Source organism: Phyllostomus hastatus, unplaced genomic scaffold (genome assembly GCF_019186645.2).
Source record: "Phyllostomus hastatus isolate PE091 unplaced genomic scaffold, TTU_PhHast_1.1 phas_contig_38, whole genome shotgun sequence".
Lineage (NCBI taxonomy): Eukaryota > Metazoa > Chordata > Mammalia > Chiroptera > Phyllostomidae > Phyllostomus > Phyllostomus hastatus.
In genome coordinates, this window is record NW_025333869.1 from 39,241,754 (window position 1) to 39,266,510 (window position 24,757).

Consider the following 24,757-nt stretch of genomic DNA (forward strand, 5'->3'; position numbering starts at 1 on the left):
GTACAGAAACTATTTATGTTAAAAGAATATGAAGAACAAATATAATTTCTTTCTTATTTTTTCTCTTTCATTTTAATAAGTTGCTGTAAGATAATATCCACTGAATGTAAATTCAAAAATGTATACTATTTACTATAAGTGCTAACAAAATTTAAGGTAAACTGACTCAGACACTGGCCCACAGTGTCCGCAGAGTCATGGATGGGACATGAGACATTCACACGGATTACCATGTCCTGTGTGGAGGAAAAGGGACGACCCAGCTACCCTCTCAAGGGGAGGGTGCCTCGGAGCGGCCTGGTCACTCTCTCAAAGGAGAGCACCCCAATCCTTCCCTTCATAGGTTTTTATTGGGTTTCAATTTGCACAAGAATACAGGTAAAGTTCATTAATCATTGTCAGGCAGTAAGGATCAAACAATAGATAATGTTCGAAGAACTAAAAAGGGCTCCTACTGAGTTGGGGGTCTTATCACCTAAAAAACTACAGAACTTGAGGAGCTAAATTCATTTCCTGCCTGGGCCTTCATAATCTAATTAAGAGCATCCTCAGCAAGCAGGTTTCACAGGATTTTACACATTCCTTTTTCAGGTCTGATCACCCCAGGAAGTCTGCAGTCCCCAGTGTGGATTGTACCACCCCCCTGTTATTGTCACAGGCTTGAGTCAGACAGAGGAGACAAAGGCGACAAAGGCAGCCAGGAGATCTGGATGTCTCGCAGGCAGAATGAGGACTCAGGCTTTGTCAAAGCTGAGGGGCAAGGGGCGATCACCCCTATTTTCCACAGCCCCCAAGTCCTTCCCTCTTGGGGGATCTTACCCATCACTGGCTAACTGATCAAGCATTGGGGGCCAGGCAAGGACAGAAGCAGCACTCCTGCCAGGGAGATAAGCTTTGTCTCCTTAATGTCTCCTGGTCCTTAGGTCTCTCACTCAGCCTTAGCCACTGGGGGTTACAGCTTCCTGAGACCAGTCAGGGCAGACCCCAACAGTAAACTTTAAACAGACATTTGATTTGGATCAATGTTTCAATACAGAAATATTATATTAATGAGTTACTATAAAAACAATATACTGGTCACAGAAACAATCATTTGACTGATAGCAAGCTATCAAATAATTATAGATTCAGAGAGAATGTAATCTCATCATTGTGAGAAGAGGTGTAAGTTCTCAACAATGTTTCACTAGTTACTACCTGTTTACAAATGCATGACTCCAATTTATTTGTGGAGACTCCCTTGGTTTTCAAATATATCACTATTTCTAAGTGGGGATTACTGGAGTCAGGGGTAGTGGTGGTGGTGGGGAAATGGAGCCAACTATACTTGAACAATAAAAAATGTGAAAAAAAACGTATTTCCAAGAAAGGGATAACTTTCAAGAGAGATTCATAAAATTATTTTATCCAAGGAAGAGGTTAAAGGCTGAATCATAGTCATAGGATGAATGGCTTCTAATTTGGAGCAATGATTAGTATATTATGAACATTGATCTTCAGACCATGCAGTGTTTTTGAGATGACCCTGAAAAATAGTGTAGGAGCAAGAAGTGAGTAACTATCATTTTAAGTAGACTTGTTTTGAAGCACTACCTAAGTTAGAGTTTAGCAATTGACCATACCACACATAGAAAGCACTGTGGGTAATCCTCAAAGGGTCACATAGGGTGATCAAAGTACTGAAAGGCTGTATGGCTCCTGTTATAGTTAAACCAGCAATTGTTCCTCAGGGTGCTATATAGTACCTATATAGACACTGATGAGTGATAACATGGGAATCTAATCTTTACCAGTACAGAATCAGATACTCAATTTTATTTGTTTGCTGAAGAGAAATGGGATCAGGGATGTATTATTCAGTTTTCTAGAGAAAGATAATTGATGATAGATGATAGATAGGAAGGTACATGATAGATAGATAAATAGATAGATAGATAGATAGATAGATAGATAGATAGATAGATAGAACAAAGAATATATGTTACAAGGCTTTGGCTCATATGATTATGGAGGCTGGGCAATCCGAAGATTTCTAATTGGCAAACTGGAGACAGGCATGCTGATTGCATAGTTCCAGTCAAAAGTCTCAGAACCAGAAAAATGGATTGTGTAAGTTGCAATCTGAGTCCAAATCTGAAGGCAAGAAAAGACACCTGTCCGAGCTCAGAAACAGTCAAAAAGAGTGGATTTATGTTTACTCAGCCTTTTTGTTCTATGCAGGCTTTCAACAGATTAGATGAGGCCCACCAACATTTGGGAGGGCACTCTGCTTTACTCAGTCTCCTAATTTAAATGTTAACCTCATCCTAAAACACCCTCACATACACATCATAAATAATGTCTAGTCAAGTATCTGGGCACCCCCTGGCCGTGTCAAGCTGACACAATTAACAATCACAAGAGATAAGGATTCATGCTGCACCAATGAGAGAGATCATAAAACTTAGGTCTCATTGTTCATTGAACTTGGGGGACTGATACCAGTTTCACTAGCAATGCTAATGATACAGGATATTATCTTCGGTTGGGTATTTTTTTCTTAAGACACTAATTGGTATGAAATGTCTTTCTAGTATACAGTAAATCAGACAAAGATACTGGTGATTGAAAAATAAACAGTACTAGTCAATATACACTGATATTTAACCTTGTTCCAATAAAGATAATATATATTAATAGAACTGTAACAGTGGGGAATTGTAACCCACTCCACTATTCTTTTGACATTGTTTCTATAAATGCTGATTCTGACTAATGCTGCTTATGTACAGTAGCTTGTAGATAAACAGCATATTTCTATAAGAATCCTAGGAGCTAACTTTATAAAATACAAACTCTGACCTTCAACCATTTCAGCTCTGGAAAATTTTCTGACCTTCGACTATAAAACCAGGAAGATAGAAACCAGTATGACACACACCAGAACATTGCTTGACCAATTTCGAGATCCTTATCAGAATGGATTGTACTGGTCTGAACATAGAGAACTTTTCATCTCCCTCCCCTTGATCTCTTTGCTCTGCTTCCCCTCTCTCTCCTTATAAAAACCTCTGCTTGCACGGAGATGTTAAGATTGGATTTGAGACAAGAGTCTCTCATCTTCCCAGATTGCTGACATCTGAATAAACCCCTTTGCTTTTCACCAGTACCTTCCTCATGAGGTTGGCTCTCAATGCAGCAGGCAGCCAGATTTGTGTTTGGTTAAAGATATAAAGCACCCACTATCATTCATAGCATTGTCATAAAATCATTATTATATGAAAATTATCACATAGTGAATGCTAGTTCCACTTACCTAATTTCTATGACCCTTCCATTTTTTTTAGAGAGGAAGAGAAAAAAACCCTTGGGTTGTGATGAATTATATAAGAAAGTAAACTCTCATCAATTGCATTTTAAATCATTGCTTAGAGGAGCTTTTTCTTGGGAAGGTTTTCAAAGGATAACTTTATTCTTCTATATCAATTGTTTCCCAGTGAATTGATTTTCTATTAGTTGTTTTTATAAAAATGCTCTTCTGGACTCTAGCACAGTTTCTCTTTAATCATTAAAGCTGTTAAGGCCTATCAGAAGGCATTGGCTTCAAACATATTTAAAATACTGTTTTAGATATTTAGAAATTATGTAGTTTACCAATTTAGTTCTACCAGAATATTTCATGTAAATATATAAGACTCTAGGAAATATTCATCAGCTATTAATGTCATAAAATTATTATTACCTATCAATATAAAGGCACTGCTGCCAGGGGCATTATCCAATCACTAATGCTTACATTTAACAGGTGTGGAGTGCTTTCCAATATTCATCCTTCTCAATAGTTTATTTAAAATGAACAACATGCCATTTATTTGCTGAATATAAAGTTGGTTTACGGTGAGGTCAGCAACATGGTGCTGTAAGATGTTTCCCTTTTCAGTCCTCCTTTTTTACAAATAAAAGTCAGCATCCATCCACGGACAAAGTACCTCTGTGGTAATTGCAGGATCCAGCATAAGCCAAGGGACCTGGATGTAATCCTACCCACCTGCATGTTGGGTAGTCAGGCCAACCTCTCTTGGTGGTACAGAACTAACAGAAGCCAACAAACTGTCCCCAAGCCCTCTAGGCAGTGATGTGGGCAGACCTGGGGAATGCTGGCTTGGGTAGAGAGCCATGGATGAGAAAGCCTTTGTTATTTAAAGCCCAGCCTGCCTGAGGAGAGATTCCAGCACTCTTGTTTGCAATAACAACAAACATAATACAAATTTGAAATTTGGAAGCATTAAAGAGTTTAAGACAGACTTGGTCAGTGCCTAACTAGCCTGTGGGGCTTCTCCTGCAGGGGAAAGGAAAAGCAGTCAGCAGCTGCCTGACTACCCCATTTGTATCAGATGCTGCTGGGGAGAAATGTGTTTTTCCCCAAAACATGCAGATTACAGAGGCAGGACCTCCACCTCCATGACTCAGGGGAGGGAGCATATTTGGAAAGAGACAGATAAGAAAATCCAAGGGCATAAAAAGGATGTGGTTCTTGATAACTTTGTTCAGGACTCCAGCAGGAAACCTGCCCACAAGCCACTTGGAGAGCATCATGAAAGTATCGCCTCCCACTTGACCTGTGGGCACCCCTAACACCACAGGTGCCAAGCCCACACTACTCCCCACACTGTGACCAACTCTTTGTGTGCTCCATTCCCCAGCGTAATGGGGAGAGAGAGCTCTGATAAACAGCAAATGTGCTCAGAAATTCAGGCCAAGAACTGTGAGCAAGGGCAAAACCATAAACTTGACTGTAGTGTTGTCTTCTGGAAAACACGAGGTTTTCTGCAGCCAGCCTGGTGAGTTGCAACCAGAGAAGATATACAAGTTTAAGAATTCAGCTTCAGGGGTAGCAAAAAGGCTGGAACATGTACATTTATGAACTTTAGAAATGGTTCTTGCAAGTATAGTATTGGAGCAGGTATATTTAAACAAGGTTGCAGAAAATCCCAGATGTAAACAGGATCAACAAAAAAAATCTCCAATCCAGTAATAATTATGAAAAATTTTAGATGTCTAATACCTCAAAATGCTAAAGCAACAATACAAAAACTCCAAGGAAGGTGAACAATCAAAGGAACCCATCATCACCAAAAGATAACAACCTGCAGTAATCCAACTCAGAAACACAGCAATTGGTGATTTACCTGACAAAGGATTCAGAGTAACTGTGTCAGGGAACCTAAATAAATAACATCAAAAAGAAACACAGAAACACAATATAATAAAATCACAAAACAATAGACAAAATGAAAAATTTAACAGAGAGAAATCATCAAAATGAAACAAATTATGAAGTTGAATGATTCAATAAACAAAGTGAAAATGCAATACATAGCACCTACAATAGAATAAACATATTAAATAAGGTATCTTTAAGTAAAAACACACATAAAATAAGGTTATGTATTGATCAGTTGATGAAAATGTAACCCGAGGCTCACAAGAACCTAACCCTATATTCCCCTAGCAAGGTAAAGGCCTTGATTCTCTCAGGAGCAATGATTTAGTATTTGTTAATTATTTGTGGTAAATTTCTAGAACATTACTACCATGGATATTGAAAAGCAGCTGTATTTATATGAAACTGTGAACACCAAGTGGCTGTGAGGATGTATAGCCAAGTAAGGTTAGCAAGGACAAATGTTCACTGCTTGGAGCCGGGTTTGTAGTTTTTAGGTTGGCTTAAATTGCTATGGGTTATAAAATAAAAGATATCTGGACAGTTAACTGAGACCCACTCACCTTTCATATTCTAATTTCTCTTATGCGTATTTTTGAAAAATTAACTTTAGAGAGAGAGGCAGGAGGGGAGAGAGAGAGAAACATGGAGACCAGGTATTGAACCCACAATCTTGGTGTATTGGGGCAATGCTTAAACCAACTGAACTATCAGTCCAGAGCCTCTACTACAGCTTTTTAAAATGAGGATTTTCTTGCACTGACTTTCTTTAACTCTTACATTTGCTTTATCTATGCATTTTCTGTATTTCCCCATAGCTGTATGAAATCATTTATGAAAGAACACATGAACTGAATAACTAAGTGATACCCTTAGGCAGCTGCCCAATCTGATAACCATCCCATGCATAAAATGCCCTTCAGAAAACCAAATTTGTATGTGTGAGACTTGTTGAAATGTTGAAGGACACAGACCATGGCCATCTGCATGGCGGATGTGTCCTGAAAACTGTGAATGATGTACAGGGCCATGCATTGTAATAAACTGCCTGAATGTCACAGGAAGATTTCAACTTCCACATAATCAAAAATTCACAGAGCACAGTGTGCCATGTCACCTGTAATGAGAATAAGTTAGGGTAATGTGTGTGTATTTATAGTTAGGTAATATGTGTGATAAATGTATATGTTCATTTATATATACATATGTACATAATTCTGTTGGGTGTACCTAGAGAAAATTAATGAATAGGATTCTGAAATCAATTAGTTTTTAAGACCATTTTGTGTATTGCAACTCTATTTTGCATATGTGCAGGTAGTATAGGCTGTTTCATCGGAGCCCTTTTTGAGTCTCTAGACTTTTCATATTAATGCAAGATGCCTTATCTTCTTTTTTTTCCATAGGTATTTGTGTTATATTAATTTCAAATATTCCAAACCCTAGCTCATACCTGAACAGGTCCACCATCTAAATGGTACATCATAAATGTATTGTTATAGCCTAATTACAAATCCATTTTAGTTCTGATTTAACCCATGACACAGTTTTTTTTTTTTTGGCAAAAAAGAAAGATCTTTGATGAAGTACCACAAGTTTGTATTATTGGATATTTGGAAACAAATTGTTGCCATTCAATTTTAAAATTACATAACTTGAAAATCAAGTCATAGCTATACAAGAATGATAGAATTTTCATGAAAGAGAACAATGTGGTTTGGGAAAGATGTTACCTTAAAATATATATAAATATTGGCTTGGAAGCCCTTTAGATAATAACGTTTCCATTAAACCCATCCCCAATGGCCTTTCAGTGTTGTATGTGTTATAAGCTGCCTCCTCTCACTTCATCCTCAGTCCTCTTTGACCTGCAGAAAGTCAAAGTTTGCCTTTTAAAGCTGCAAACTTTATAAATCCCCACTAAATGAAATAGGTGGCTGAAATCTACCACTGTTGTACTTTGTACTTTTAGTATATTTCTTTAATCATAACTGTATTTCTTTTTCTAAATCAGAGGCTACAAACTGTAGAAGTCATTGTGCCAGGGGATGTATTTTGTTTGTCCCATTGAATTTACAATTTAATTTTCTAAAATCTGTTGCCAACCTTAGAACCAAGAGATTTCTTATCAAATTAGACTATCAGAAGACCTGGTAACATTGGCTCCTTATTCCATTCTGACCAGAATTTGCAGGTGCTGAGGAGCACCTACCACCTTAGACAGGATGTGTGCTCCACAGTTGGCATCACTTCCATTGGGCTTGTTTCACTTACATCACCTGATGGATCCCTGTAGACATTTGGGTTTGTAGCTGCTAAAAATAGAAGTTAATGAGACAACCCTTTTTTATTTCTCTGAAATTATTTCTCCATTAAGGAATCCCAGAAACACTAATTCAAAAGAACGTATGCACCCCAATGTTCACAGCAGCAAAATTTATAATAGTCAAGTGCTGGAAGCAACCTAAGTGCCCACCAGTAAATAAATGGATCAAAAAACTATGGTACATTTACACAATGGAATACTATGGAGCAGAAAGAAAGAAGGAGCTCCTACACTTTGCAGCAGCATAGATGGAACTGGACAGCATTATGCTAAGTGAAATAAACCAGGTGGTAAAAGACAAATACCATATAATCTCATCTATAAGTGGAACCTAATCAACAAAACAAAGAAGGAAGCAAAATATAACCAAAGATATTCAAATAAAGAACAAACTGACAGTAACCAGAGGGAAGTGGGGAGGGTCATTAAGGAACATGTTTAAAGGACACATAGACAAAGCCAAAGCGGGGTAGGATGGAGGGTGGGAGGTGGGGATGGGGAGGGCGGGGAGGGTGAGGAGGGGAGGAGTGGGGGGCAAAATGGAGACAATTGTATTTGAACAATAAAAAAAGGGAAAAATATATATATATAAAGCTAGCAAAACCTACCTCAAAACAATATTTAAAAGTCTCAGTTCTGTGGCACAGTGTCATGGCCACTGACTGGCAGTGACCAAGGAACACTGCAGATGGCTCATCGAAACACGAGAAAAACATATATATGGACAACTACATCCTGTGGAGAAATAGGGAAGAAAATGGCCACTCTCTCTAATGGGGAGTGCCTTGTCTTTTTGCCCAAGCAGGTTTTTATTTTTTAATACAAATACTGTTTGTAAATTACAAGTAGTTAACCTTGAAAGGCACTGGCAGATCTCCTGCTGGGATCCTAAGCCAGCAATTTTGGGGTTTTACCATGTAAAAAGACTACAGGACTTAAAAACTTAGTTTCATATCCTCCCTGTGCCTTCATATTTTAATTGAAGAGCATCTTCCAGCAAGCAGATCTCACAGGGTCTTTTATATTCTATGTCTCAGGCCTGATTACCCTGGGTGTCTGCTGACTCTGGTCTGGGCTGCACTGTCCCTGTTATTCCCGCAGGTCTGAGTCGGGCAGAGGAGACAAAGGCAGCTGGGAGATTGGGATTTCTCAAGGACTCAGGCTTTGGCAAAGCCAAGGGGGCAGGGGTCGATGTCAATCACCCCGTCATTTCCACAGCCCCCTGAGTCTCTTTCCTTAGGGCATTCCCACGTGATTGTGTCTGTCTTAGATTCATTCTCTTTCCTAGAGAATTGTTACCCATCATTGACTGCCGATCATGCAAAGGGAGCCAGGCATTAGAACAGGCAGCATTCATTCCAGGGAAATAAGTTTTTGTCTCCTTAGCGTCTCCTGGTTCAGAGGCCTCTTACTCAGCCATAGTCACAGGTGGTTACAGATACCTAAAACCAGGAAGGGCAAACCTCAACAGCACAGATCTTATGTATGCTGACAAAATTAGTCTATTCATTTGAACAGTGCAATGATTAGGAGTGTAAAGTGGAAAATGTAAGCCAAACAAAAAGAGCACTGTGTTCAGAAGCGGTATAGGGAAATGCTAAGTCAGAAATGGTTTAGGAGAAACTGATACATGAAGTAAGGGAAATGTATCTAAAGCTTGAGGACTGGAGACTTGGGATGTAAGAACACATTGTGCAAAGACCTACAGCTAAGACCAAACAACAGTAATTCTATAGCAGAGATCAATAAGAAATAAAGTCAAACACCAAATCCTGGTTGCATATGCCCCATTAAGTTGTGTTGTTGTTGTTTTAATCCAAATGAAAATATATGACCATCTTAAATGTTTTTTGCTAACTTTTGTCCCATGATGGCTTTCTACTCAACTAATAATAGTAAGGGCTCTGAAGAAACTCCCAGCTTTCTTTCTCCTCTGGTACATGGGGCTTCCATTGTCTTCAACTCTCCTACTTAAGCTTGCTGCTTATATGTAATTACCAAACTAGATTTCATTGATCTCTCTGAAATGGTTTTTCATTTAAAATAAAGTAATTCACTTCCACATACAATATAAATTATAGCTTGTGGGTAACTTAATGCATCATTTTTTTTTAAAGGAGAACAACAGATACATTTTCTCTGCAGGAACTAAGATGCTAACGGTCATAAATTGGTCCAAATGTGTTTCAGACTGAATCTGGGCCTTCTATTTCTCTAACCCAAAATGAGAAACATGATGTTGGAAATTTCAGACTTTATAAGTGCTTTTCTGTAAGGTTTGCAAGTTTCATCTTTAATCACTTCAGGTCTGTGGTTGTGGGAAGCTGCCTACTCTCTTCCTTTGTTCAGTAAAGGGCTGGTTTTTGTGCTGGAACAATTCTGGTATGCTACTATTGAAATGGGAATTCACAGTTTTTCTTTTGTTTTCCTTTCAGCTCACCCCAGTTGGCACCACGATATTTACAGGATTTTCAGGAGACAATGGAGCTACAGATATAGATGATGGCCCAAATGGACAGATAGAATATGTTATTCAGTATAATCCAGATGACCCGGTATGTAAATACCTACTTGCAATGTGACTTCTCAGTGAGGAATAAAAATCAAAGTTCACTTTACCTAATATTTATTGTATAAGCTCCTGGAATCACATTAGTAATAATAATATAATTAAAAGTTATCTCAAAATTGCATTCTTTTAAATGTGTGATATACTTTGAATGGGTAATTTTTTATGGTATTTGTAGGAAAGACCTTAAAATGGATTTTAGGTATAATGTGCAATTTTTACTACATTTTCATTGTTTGTGGACTCCTAAGCAGTCTAAATAAATTAGACATAACCAATGTAATTAATTTGCTTTATGGAACATAGAAATTAACACCACTGTTTCCAAGCCCCCACCAATGACACCTAAGGTAAAGAAAAGGACAAAGCCTCTAGCTATGGGTTATTTAGAGTGTTAATTATTCTTCCAGTGATATATCACGTTTAATACAGATAAAATTAGAATCGTTTTGTTGAAGCCAAAACTGGAAGTCCTGCCTGCCATCTTTTCTTCCTCTTTTCCCAAGACAGCTGCTCAGAATATCATGAGCTCCCCAAGGCTTAGTTGTAAAATCACTTAAGTAAGTTTTCTACATGAATGCTTCTCCTTTATGTTACTTAGGAATATAAAAGGCGGTGAAGAAAATATTTTGTCTTTCTTTTAAAATGATGTATTTCTTATATAAACTTCAAACAACCAAACAGAAATTACTATGGTTGTAGAGACTAAGAATTCACAATAAGATCAACCTCACAAAGTTATTGTGAGAATTAAGTGAATTGTGAGTGAATTTTCTCATTTTGTTCTCACAAATTGATTGGTTATAGTCATATCTCTATGGCATAGGAGAGAAAACAGGCTCCTAGGTGAACTGATTTACCTGGTGTTGCACAGCCACTTCCCAGCTAAAAAGTCAGGACTCTGATTTCAGAGTAGCATGTGTTCCACTCTTTGTCTGTTGCATTCCTATAAAATAGTTGTGTTAAAATTTTCCAAAACAAAACAAAACACTTTTCCCCACACAAAAAATTGTATCTCTACATGTTTGTAGTCAAAGGCAAAGGCACCAAGAGCTGGGGAAGTAATGAGAAAGGGACAGAGGAAGACAATAAGGAAGAAGGGTTACACATGAAATAGAGTGGAAAAGATCAAAGAAACAGCATAGAATAGAAGGCGGGGCAAATAGTTTTGTTTTTTGTTTTTTTTTAGTAGAAACAGACAGCTGACTGCATATTCTATGACAAACCCATTTAGTTTCTTTACTATTCAGTTTATTTTTAAGAATTAATTATGTGTGTGTGCCATGTTCCTAGCTTACATTTTATGAAGGTCATTTCCTAACCTTTACTCCTTAAGCTGTAAAAATGAAACCTTCCAGCCAAGTACAGAATGGCCAGAACGTATGGATTAGGAAAACATTTATTACATTGCATTAAAAAAAACTATCCAAGGTTTAGATATAGTATGAGACAAAATTTATTACTTAAAAAGAGAAACTATCTCTTTGACGTTTTGTAAGGCTGAAATTCCTTGTTGACTGCATAGTAATTCCTTCTGAATGTTTTTCCCTTTCATAGATTTATAGGCTTGACATCAAATACATCATATACCTTTTAGTGCCCACAAATTGGATAAGTCAATCAGCCACATGCAGTACCAAATTATGAAAATAAAAATAAAAATGTACTTTAGCAAGCTAGCAGTTTAGTGGAATAGATAAAGACATTCTCTGGGCATGGTTCTAATTCAATGAGGCAAAATAAGACATCATGGCAGCATTTAACCTAGGGTATGTTAGAGGAGAAAGCATTAACCAAGTCACATCCTTACAGGGAGAATCCATCTTTAGTCATTATAGAAACTTACTGTAAACCTCAGTACCAGTTTTTTCTCTTGCTAAGATCTATGAGAAACAAATAACTGATGGCTTTAATATTCTGCCACTGTTCAATTTTTAGTAATTTTGTCTATTGATAGCAACATAATATTCTCCTACTAATTTCTTAATGTCAAAAAAATGTGTATACTATGGCCACCTCTGGCTTTTGCAACCACAATTATGATTTCTTTGAAATTAACCTTATACTGTAGGGTAAGTTGTAAAAAGTGTTGATTGCTCTATTCTTCTTAAAACAATTTCTGTTATATTATTCATTAGCAGAAATCACAAATTAGTGACCTGGATTTGATTTAAATCACAAACATTTTGTTTGGCCACAAGTTATTTTAAATAATTTTTGAGCCAATTTCACATCCATGTGTTGGTTTTTCTTCTCTCTAAGAAATAAAAATATGACAACACTAGCCCTGATTTCTAACAAGACAACAATCAGCTCGAGTTGAACTGCTGCATGCTCATGAGGAATGAATCCTACCACTCAGACAATAAATGTACAGCTGTTTATAGCCCAAGGTGCTTCACTGATTTACAGAATCTGCTTTATCCTTGTGGAGAAATTTGCAAAAACCACTTCTGCCTTACAGTAATACATTGTCTTTTGAGTCAGTTCTTCCCATCAGTTTAAACATTGACCTTCAATGTTTCTGATAAGAGAAGTCAATATAAATTTGAATCATGTTTCCAGTATGCAATATGTCATTTTTCTCTAGTTGTTTTCAAGATTTTCTTTTAATCTTGTCCATTTGGCACCTTAACTATGGCATGTGAAAGAGTATTATTTTTTGTAATTATCTATTTTGGAGTAGATTATTGGGCTTCTTTAATCTCTGCATTTCTTTTTCACCAGTTAAGGAAATTATCAATCATCATTTGTTTAATATTTTCATGTCTTTTTCTCTGATCCTTTTTCCTCTGAAACTCCAAGTACAAGAATGTTAGGGATTTAAATATTGTTCCATAGATACAGGCTCTGTTCAAATACTTTCAATATATTTTAATTACTTATCTGTAACTATTTTCTTTGGGTCTGTGTGGAAGGTTACTGTCTTCTGTCATCTACGTTCTATTGTTAAACCTATTCAGTGGTACTTTTTTTTAATTTGAGAGAGTATAATCATGTCTTCATTTTCCACATTTTTACAGTTTGTATTTGTTGGCTGTGATTTATTTTTACATCTCTTAGCACAGACATAGTTATGTGAAGCTGATTTAAAATCCTTGTCTGCTTGTCTAACATTGGTCTTCCTTGATTATTTCCCCCCCTTGAAAAGAGATCACATTTTCTGGTTCATCATATATCAAGCAGTTTTGGACTCTATCCTGGACATTGTAAATGTTACATTGTGGAGAGACTCTTGATTCCATTTTATTCTGCTGAGAAGATTTTTTGTTTGTTTTATCTTCACAAAGAACTTGATTTGATTTAAGTTCTAAAAACTCTTTGGTGGAGTTCAAATCTCAATTCAGTACATATTTTTTTCTTAGATTATTTGTTTGGAGTTTGGTTTCAAGATTAACTAAAGATTTGGACATATGTTTGTTTTTTTCATTTTTTATTGAATTTATTGGGGTGACATTGGTTAATAAAATTATATAGATTTAGGTGTATAATTCTATAATACAGTATTTGTATATTGTATAGTGTGTTATTCACCCAAAGTCTCTCCTTCCTTCACCATTTATCCCCTTTTTTACCCTCTTCTACCTTCCCCTCCCCCACAGCCTCTCTCCCTCTGGTAATCATCGTACTGTTGTCTATCTCAGTGAGGTTTTCTTTTTAGCTTAATCCCATCACTTTTATCACAGCCCTGCAAGTGCCCACCCCCAACAGCTGTCAGTCTGTTTTCTGTATCTATGAATTTGTTTCTATTGTGCTTATATCTTTAGTTCATTAGATTCCATATATAAGTGAAGTTACATGGTATTTGTCATTTTATGACTAGTTTATTTCACTTAGCATAATACTACTCACGTCCACCCATGCTGTTGCAAAAGGTAAGAGTTCCTTCTTTTTTCTGGATGAGTAGTATTCCATTCTGCAAGTGTACCATAGTTGTTTTATTCACTCACCTACCTATGGGAACTTGGGCTGCTCCCACATCTTGACTATTGCAAATAATGCTGCAGTGAACGCAGGAGTGCTTATATTCTTTCAAATCAGTGTTTTTGGTTTCTTGTGATATATTCCTAAAAGTTGAATCACTACTCATAAGGAAGTTAGAGTTTTAATTTTTTGAGAAAATTCCATACTGTTTTCCATAGTGGTTTCACCTGTCTGCATTCCCACCAACAGGGCAAGAGGGTTTTCTTTTCTCCAATGTTCACCAACACTTGTTGCTTATTGATTCATTGATGATAGTCGTTCTGATAAATGTGAGGTGATATCTCATTGTGATTTTAATTTGTATTCCTCTGATGATTAGCAACTTTGAGAATATTTTCATATGTCTATTGGCCATCTGTATGTCCTCTTTGGAGAGGTCTTTATTCAGATCCTTTGCACTTTTACAATTGTATTTGTGTGTGTGTGTTGAGTTGTATAAGTTTTTAGTAAATTTTGGATATTACAGCTTATCAGATGTATCATTGGTGAGTGTAATACCCACCTACTCCACCACCACCTTGGATCTCAGATTTGGATATAGTTTATAAGAGCAATTTTGTTCTCTTCTTTCTGGCTTTCTCTTTCCCAGTATTTCCACCTCACGTCCTATCAGTTTTAGTTGTATGGAAAATCTTTACCCTACCCCTTCAGGACAGAAAAAGTTCAGGATTTCTATCAGAGTTGTAACTGCCCCCTTAAAGTACTAAATTGAGAATTCCCTCAGGCTAACTACCATAAAACAGGAAAATCACCCACGTGGTCTCTTCTTTCAAGTGTCTAATCTTCAGAATTCGGACTTTGCTTACCTCTTCAGGAATGCCAAGTATTTTTTGTTGATTTGTCTTTTGTATTTTGTCTGGCATTTATAGGTGTTATTAATGGAAAGACCGAGTTGAAATACAAGTTAATTAGCTATACAGAAGCAGAACAATTAATTCCAAATAAGTTCCTTTCTTCAATATATCTTTATAAAACTAGTACTTTTACTCATTTTTGCTTCTAAATTATCCTGACTTTTCTAAAAATTGGGCAATAGCATCAATGATGGAAATGTTTCAAAATTTTAACAACAAAAGAGAATATGCATTTATTTCATCAAAGATTGTGTAGCTGCAATGATAAACTGTCAGCTAATTTGCCCTCAGCACTAGTTCATAACCAGAAGCACTGACATTTCAAATCTACCTAAGGCTATTTTCTGTATTAAAAAGGGAAAATTGGAGAAAGCAATGGGAAAGTCAGAAACTTAAGTTGTCTATTCATAAGTCTTTTCAATACGAGAACACATGTGAATATACCATCTCCTGTGTTTCTAAATATCAGGGAAGTATAAAGTATAATACCACTTTAAATGATTAAGTTGAAGACTCAGAAGATGTAGTAGTTGTCAATTACCATTACTACATGTCACCACAAATCCTTTAGATATGTTTTAGAGAATAGCACAATGTATTAGTTACCTATTTTTTAAATATATGTTTATTGACTTTTAGAGGGAGTGGAAGGGGGAAAAAGAGAGAGAGGGAGAGATGTGAGAGAGAAACATGGATCAGTTACCTCCTGTATGCACCCCGACTGGGAATTAATCATGCAACCTAGGTAGGCACCCTGACCGAAAATAGAATCCATGACTTTTTGGGGTATGGGACGATGCTCCAACCAACTGAGCTACACCAGCCAGGGCTAGTTGTCTATTTCTATATAACGAGCTATCACAAACTTAGTGGCATAAAACCACACACACTTGTTTTCACAGTTTCTGTGCCTTACACTGGGGGAATAGTTTAGCTGGCCCTCTGCTTAGTCTCTCACAAGGTTGTAATCTAAGAATTGACCAGATTAGTTCACATATGTAGGCTTCATTAAAGAAGACTTCCCTTGCAAGTAAATCCAGATTTCTGTCAGAATGATTTTCTTTGTGGTTGCAGGACAGGGCTTTGGCTTCTCACTATCTGTTGGCTGGAGGCTGCTCTCAGTTCTTACAGATGACCCTTAGTTCCTTGACTGCTTCTTTCATCAAAGCTGCAAGGAGAGTACTCAAAGCTAGTCTGTTTGCAGGATGGAGTCTTATGTATCATGGGGCAATCACAAGAGTGGCAGTTTATCACCTACAATGTAGTCTTGGTTAGAAGAAAATCAGAGGTCCTCCCAAAGTCAAGGGGAAGGGATTACAAAACTGCAAAGCTGCTTATCAAGAAGTAAGGATACAGAGAGCTCCCTTAAGAATCTGTCCATCAATCCTAATAAAATCTTCAGCATGATTATTATAATTGTTGAATGTCATATAAACAGGTCTACTTTGAAAAAGTATTTACAATTTTTTAAATACATTTACAAAACAGAGAAAGAATGAAGTTTTATTTTGATCTTAATAGAGGGTAAATTGAAGACAGTCATTTGAATTATTATCTTTTACCCATAGATAGATGATAGATAGATATAGATATATAGATATAGATATAGATGATATAGATATAGATACATAGATATATAGATATGAATGGACAATTACGGTAAGAGAAGTGGAATGAGAAAAAAATCAACATTTTTACTGTTCCAAATTATAGAATTTCAATTATGGTCAAAAGTTATAAACTCTTCAGCAAAACAAAGCATTTTTATTTAATCCAGTGACATCAGAATAATTAAAATTGACTTTTTGTTTTCTTTGTCATTCTCTTTATTTAATTTTATCTAAAATAAAGAAGGAGCAAGTTTGGAGATAAGGAACTTCTGAACTGGTTGGCCACATTGAAAGCAAAAGCATTCATGCTGTTTCCAAAAAGTTCTCATTCTTCCTCTCTTTGGAGACATGCCAGAGGGTTTTGTTTTGTTTCCATGGAAGAAATTGCTTTCTTTGACTAATGAAATGTGAGCTCAAAGAAGGAAGTACAATTCACCATTTCCCCTCCCACTGCTGCAGTGATTGGAAAAAAACATGTTGAGGTGAAACATCTATTAGCCCAAGTCCCTGAGGGGCACCAACAAAGCCTACTTGCTGAGATGTGTTAGTACAGATCTGTAGAGTAAGAAATAAAACTTTCTTATTTAAGCTATTAATTTGGGGGGTTTGTTTCTACAACACAATCCACAATTTCTGGACTGATATATTCAGACAAAATAACTTTGTAAATGCCTAATCATTAGAGTCTTCTAGACAGCAAACTATAAGAATTTGTACTGTGCTCATCACAGTTATTGTGAAATACTAGTTTTTGTGCCTTCATGGTAATGCAAAGCAAGGCTATCCATAATACATTGGACTAATTACATTGTTTAAAATTAAATATAAGAGAAGAAAAGCTTCTTAAATACAGGTCAGAATTTGTCACTACATGTTCTGCAGAAATTTTTAATTTGGGGAGTTTCTATCACATGGAATAAATCAATTATAATGTGTATCATTCTGATGTTTTAAATTTCACTGTTAAGTCGTGTTAATAAAATATTAATATGATGAATATTAATATTCATATGATAGACCATCACATCACTTTCCTTATCTAATTTTTTAAATGTCAGAATAATGTGATGTTTATTAAACATTTCAAGAGTTTGAGCCTAAAGGGTTAAAGAGGGAACTGGTGACAAATCCCTTAAAGCAGTCCCTAGCAGAATAAGTAAGCTGCACAGTGTACTTATTAACTGCAATTGCCACTCGGAAATATATGAGAACATTTGGACAGCATGCATGGGTAGCTTCATTTTTGGAGATATTAGAATGTCGTTCCAGTGTATGGCAATATTTTTTAGCAACTCCTAAGTAGATTGTTTTTCTTTTGTGGTATGCTTGATTCCTTATAGCTTTGAGAGAATTGACAAAAAAATGATCCATAATTTTTTTGTTTGTAATATGTTAGCATTTCCTGTCAGGATTTAAAACCACAGTTTAATACTGAAGGTTTTACAGATTATCATCTTGAAGCAGATTTCACATAAATCAAAGTCCAAATTTCAGATATTATTAAAATCTTTTGGGTTAAGTAAAATGATATTGCTTACTTTTAGGTAGATTACTATCTTACACTTCAATAATGTTTTTTATAGGCTGAATTATGTCCTGATAGATTCTAATGGCCCAATAAATTCATGACCAAATAAAATAATGGCCTAATTATTCCTAATTTACAATAAAATCTCTTCATTGCAACTCTCTGAGATGTTAACTTTAGATCATTCACGCTTCTCAAGCCAACCAAAAACTTCTAAATACAATTTCCTACGAAATTGCTTAGAATTAGATGGACTGAACTGCACTGCAAACTTTAATGTGTCCTTAAATGTGCATGTGTGTGTATTTGGGAGGGGCCACATGTTCTTGCTTACTCACTGACTTTTCACTTAAGATAATTAGGTTAGGGGAGTAACCCAACCAAGCCCAACCAACATATAGGTGGATCAGCAGCTAAAGGCATGGTGGCCTGATTTAATCAGCAACAAGCTGAACACTGACTGCAGACTGATCAGAACACAGGGTTTGTGCTGTTTCCTGGAACTAAAAGATAAAGGCACAGTAACATTAATGTGAACAACTGGGAAAAGCCTTGTAGGGGGAAGGGGAAGAGAGTTTAGTGGTGATAGAGGGAGAGGAAGGTAGGGGAAAGCTGGGAGGGGAAGGAGAGAGAAAGAAAAAGATTAACTTCAAAATTATGTAGAAAAACAATAAGAGATTACAGCCGCTGAGAGACAGAGAGAGAAGTCTTCCTTGCTGTCTAAATTCTAGAATTAAGTTTAATTAAAAAGTTCTCTTAAGAAAAATAAAATTCCCAATTACTAATTATATTGTTTGAAATAAATCTACACATGCTCACCAGAAATTTTCAACTAAAACAAGATAAACACCCATTAAGTTCCTTTGCTAGAAACATAAATATAAGAATGTCCATGCCATTGATTGATATTCTTGAAAAATCCACAAGGGGAAACAAAATACATAAATAACAAGTAATTGGAAAAAATAAGGTAACATCAGATAAAAAATTTAACCCTAAATTGGGTGACAAAGAAGCTGTTACAAGTAGGATATGAAAGATTTTCTACCTAGAGAGCTGAGATAAAATGTTTAGGCAGAAGATAAGTAAGAGCAAATGTCAGGTGGGAAGAGTCATGGCCAACGTGGAAAAGAAAAGGGACTACAGGATGAGGAAACACAGACAAGAGACCATTGTGTATCGGAGTAATTTTAGTTGTAAGTCATAAAAAAACTAAATTAAAAGGGTCTTAGCCAGCAAGGTCATTTATTATCTCCTATAATATGTTGTTCAGTGATGAGGTGGTAGTATCAGCATTTGTTTAGCAATACAGAGATAATAGATCTAGGCTATTTATATTACTTTTGCGCTGTCATCCTTAGCATATTATTTACTCCTACATTAACTCTATCAATAGTCCCAAATGGCTGCTGAACTTCCAAATTTTCTATCTGTATACCAGCATTGATGGGCAGAAAAGGGAGCTTTCTCCTCTTCTTTCTCTCTTTTTACTATTAACAAAAATTTGCCAAGTAACCTAGAATTATACCTCATGTACATTTCCAAAACAAACCACTGGTAAGTAGAGTGGCATTACAATGGGTGGGTCAGATTAATCAAGATTCATTCCAGTTAGGCACATAGCCTCCTCCAAAACTGAAAAACTCAAAGCCACCAGTTATCTGAACTCATTTAGAGTTCTGAGTCCAGGGATGAGGTCTCTTTTTTGTAAGCAATTCACAGTATTTCATTATCTTCCACATGAATACTAAATTTATATATATGTGTGTGTATGTGTGTGTGTGTGTGTGTGTGTGTTGATATATACAGATATATAGTATGTGTGTATATACACACTCTATGTACATATACACATATATGCGCATATACATGAACATATATAAGCAATTATAGTAACACATTGAGTTGTATTTCACAGTGTAAATGGAAATTATTAACTAAACGTTCCCCATAATTAACTTATTTATACTAAATTGGTTTTTACACTCCCCTTGAATAAATGGGAGTCACATTCATATAGATATAAGCAGCAATGTTTAAGTAGGCAAATATTTAGAGAAAACATCAAATGCCTTTTTTTAACTGTAAATATCCTTCACGATACATTTTCTGTATTTATATTTAAAAGTATTACTTTTAAGCAGCTATATCCAAGAAAGATCTGCAAAATTGTTTACATGACCACAAAATAAATTATTCTAAAGTATATATTATCAAATGTGTACTTCATGTGTGACTGTATACCAGAAAGAGAGGAGGTCAGGAAGAGAGGGAGAAAAGGAGGAAAAGGGAGAGATCACATCTATAGACATTGAAGGTTAATTTGCCCACAATTCCTTGAATAAGCTTGAAGTGGGAGATTTGAGTTGACTGTTCTCTCATTAAGTCTTGTTTCCTAAGTGACTCTCCTTGTGTCAGTTGAGAGTGTACACATGCACACACACACACGCTTCTTTCCTTCTTCCCTTGCCTTCTCCTTCTACTTTTCTCCTCCTTCTTCTCCTCTCCTTCTCCCTCTCTCTCCCCCTTCTTGCTCTCCTGCTTCTCCTCTTCTTCCTCCTCCTGCTGAAACAATCTGATGTAGATCAAAGCTAAGTATTTCATCTTGTGCCCACAACCACATGCACAGTCACAACTACACAACTCAAGTAAACAGGAATGTTCTAATGCTGGAAGTAAAACTGATTTGTTGTGGTTATTGAGAGACAATTTTATCAATCTTCTAAATGAAACTAAAACACAAGAGTTATGTAAGTTCTTTTTAAGGCTAAGATACTGACTGATCTTATAAATTATGTTCTCTAGGAGGTGTAAATACACTGTCTTACACTGAGGAAAGGCATGTTGGAGATTGCCCTTATGATATGCATGTTACCAGGAAGAAACTCAATCCCTGACAGGGTAGGAGCCAACTAATGAGCAGCAGTTCTCAGATCCGAATTAAAAATAACCTGTAACACAGATTCTTTTTTACATAATCAGGGCTTCGAGTTAATAGTTGTATTTAATACTTAAAAATGCTGAGAATACAGAATGGGCACCAGTGTTGAAAGGGGGTATTATGTAGAAATCACACATTGGAATGTTTGAACACTTTGGTGATAAAAACACATACTGAAAAGATAATATAACAGGGAAGATTTTTATATCACTAGACTTAGGTTTACAAGTAACCTAGTAACATAAAAGAAAAACTATCACAAGGAACAAATTTCCTGGTTATCATTATCAAAGGACTCTGATAAAACCCATTGATCAAAATGAAAAGTTTTGAGAAGTAAGAATATTAAATCAGAAGTGTACACTCACTCACATTCTATATTCAGGTGATAAGCATGACCTCTGTAACTTTCAAGCAGACTAAACTACAATATTGAATCCCCTAATTCATCTTATATTCAAATGATTTCATATCTGTTTCTTTACTTATTTGCAGGCATCCAATGAAACCTTTGAAATTCCGCTCATGTTGACTGGAAATGTAGTGTTAAGGAAAAGGCTCAACTATGAAGATAAGACACGCTACTTCGTCATCATTCAAGCTAATGTGAGTATTCGATTCCTCTTATTTTTCTCCAGGGAACATATGAAGTAAGAGCTTGTTTAAAATATTGAAGAGCTCTTAGAGTACTCAGTATAATTTGCAGCCTCAACAGGAAAGCACTGCCCTCGGTGTAGTTCACTGTATTCTTCTGCATGGGAAGTGGGATGTAATGGGGTGTGAAGGTTGCTTCTACTCACTGTAAACTTCACTCTCTGAATCACTGGTACCCACTCTTCAATAATTGGTTTTTAGCTCATACTGAAATATTTCTCAGAACATGATCCACCAAACAAACGAAGCAGAATCACCTTGGCACTGAGCCTCACATCCTCTAAATACAAATTTCAGAGGGAAGAAGTGAAAGACCTGCATTTTTTTATTAGCTCCTCAGGGGATTCCAAAGATACTGGATGTAGAGAACTGCCAGATTGGAAAATCTTTTCCCTCATAGCTATGATTTATTGAATAGTTGTTCACTAAATATTAGCTACTATGACCATAACCATGACATGTGAACAGTTAGTTCCTTATATAACTTTGACATTTATTATTATTAATAATAATATTATTATTTTAATAAAATCCTTAGATTGATGTGGTTCAATGGTTGGTTTGAAAGCTCATGTGTATCACCAAGTTTGAGTTCCTTCTACCCTTAAATTCTCTCCTTCCCTTGAAAACTGGTCATTTTTCCAATGCCATGTCTGCTGGGTGTTAATGAGTATTATAGCCATAAGCAAAACAACTATATTTCAAGCCTGAAAGAAAGCAAAAGGAAAGAGTGGTAAACCTAGGACTCTTAATGTTTGTTGATTTTGTTTCCTTTTACCTGAGAGGATGCTTTCCCAGCATCCTTTCCCATTACAGAATGGATCACATGAGTCAGCACAGAAGAAAGGAAAGTTGAGGAAGTCTGTATGTGGTAAAGGGAAATGAGACAATCATCTCTGGATGACAACAAGTATGGCACACCAATGACCTGGAAAAAAGAAAAACAAAAAAACAAACAAACAAACAAACAAATAATGTTGCTACTGAGAAGAATGGGACTGTCATTTTAGGGGAAAAACTAACAGAAGTGGCCGCAGATAGCTTTAAACACTGGAAAGGTCCCATACCAACAGGCAGGGACATCCATATTCTGAAGAGGTAGTCAGACTCCAAAGCCATTGTGTGTGTTTAACTACTTCTATGCATTGTAATCGTACTCATATAGCAGAACAGAAAGAGGCAGCAGGGAGTGGCAAAAGGAAAGCATCCTCCGTCAGCCATTCTGAACGGGTTTACAGGCTTCCCCCCTTATTTGTATTTTCCCTTTCTGTGGTTTTAGTTACCCTCCATCGCCTACAGTCTGAAAATATTAAAAGAGAAATTACAGAAATAAATTTATAAATTTTAATTTGTGTGCCTTTCTCAGCAGTGTGATGTCATGTTGCCCTGCTCTGTCCTGTCAAGGAAGTGAATCACTCCTTTGTTCAGAGTATCCATGCTGTATATTCTACCTGCCCATTAGTCACTTGTTAACCATCTAATTGTCACAGCAATGCAGTGCTTATGACCAAGTAATTCCTATTTTATTTAGTAATGACCCCAAAGTCATTTACATAACTTTTATTACAGTACATTGTTATAATTATTCTATTTTATTCTTAGTTATTTTTGTTACTCTCATACTGTGCCTAATTCATCAATTAAACTTTATCAAAGGACCCATGGACAAAGACAATGGGGGTGGGGGGATTAAATGTGGGAGGGGGGGATAGGGACAACTGTAACTGAACAACAATAACAAATATTAAACATCAGCATTGTTATGTATATAGAGGAAAAAACAGTATATACATGGTTTGGTAGCTAGCACCTGTGGTTTCAGGCATCCACTGGGGGATATGGAATATATCCTACAGATAAGAGGTCAAAACCCAAAATCCAGCCAAGTAAATTTGAAGATCTAATTGGCTTTATTACACAATTTGGGAAGCTGACAACATCCCATCAACCAAGTAGAAGGTTGCTTCAAGGGATTGAAAAAATGGAAGATTTTTATATAAAGAAGGGTGAAGTGAGGAGGTATTAGCAAAATAAAGGAAATATATTTAGACCAGGAGGACATCATCTTTGGGGGCGGGTGCAGAAAGCCTAGGGTTTTATTACGCAGAGTGCCTCTTCCTCCCTTGGAAAATGAAGACGGCCTGTGTGACAGATCACTCTACTGGTGCTTGGCCAGAAACTTCCAGACTGGTTGATTAAGATTATATTTCTGGTGAATATCAAAACTGAAGTTAGGTCAGGTAGTAAGTAAACCTAAGTTTGGTATAATGGGCTTTAGCACAAGTGACACTATTTTAGGTCTGTGGGTTTCTTTCTTAACAAGGGTAACTTGTATGTGTGACAAGGTGCTATTAAATGGCTATTTTCCCTTTCTTAGAGATATTTCATCAGAAAGGGGATATATATATATATATATTTACATATATACACACACACATACATATACATATATAGTCTGTGTGTATGTGCTTGTATGTTTGGGTAGGTAGAGATAGAAATATAAATTTTAAAGCCAAATTTCTAGGCTTGCATTAAATATTTGTAAGATTTCTTTTGTTTTCAAGTCAATGTGAGCTGTCTTGGTTTCCAGTGGAAAAGGCTAGAGAGAAAACTATGAATATAGGAAAAGTATATTTCCCTATATCTATATGAAACAGGCCTCTCAGAACTTTCTCCAAACACTCAAATGTTTAAAAAAAAATTCTATGTAAGGGAATATGTGAACAAATGATACAATTTCCCTTTTCTGACTCAGGATCTCCAATGAAATTCACCAAAAATACCACAAAAATGTCAGATTTTTATGGTATGTATTTGAAAGCTAATTTTTATTTCATTATTTAAAATGAGCTAACTTTTTAAAGAAATGTCATCTAACAGAAATCTGAATTGCCATCTAAATTTTAAATGTTTATAAAGACATTTGAAACAATGTTTATTCAGTTTGCTGACTACTCATAACTAGGGAGAAAGTGATAAGTTTTTAGCATGTCAGGGATAAAATTATGAGATAGAGGTATATACATGAATCATTGAAAGGAAGGAATGACATGGGTGAGAATTTGAAAGATTTATATTTATCTATAAA

General features: G+C 36.1%; 1 protein-coding gene across 1 annotated transcript in view; it reads left to right on the plus strand.

Annotated features, from left to right (window-relative positions):
- PCDH15 (protocadherin related 15) overlaps positions 1–24,757 on the plus strand; it is a 782,416-nt gene that overhangs the window by 348,689 nt on the left and 408,970 nt on the right. The window contains exons 7-8 of the mRNA XM_045842279.1: positions 9,965–10,084; positions 21,511–21,621. Of these exons, the coding sequence (XP_045698235.1) occupies positions 9,965–10,084; positions 21,511–21,621 (231 nt within the window). The remainder of the gene's footprint in view (positions 1–9,964; positions 10,085–21,510; positions 21,622–24,757) is intronic.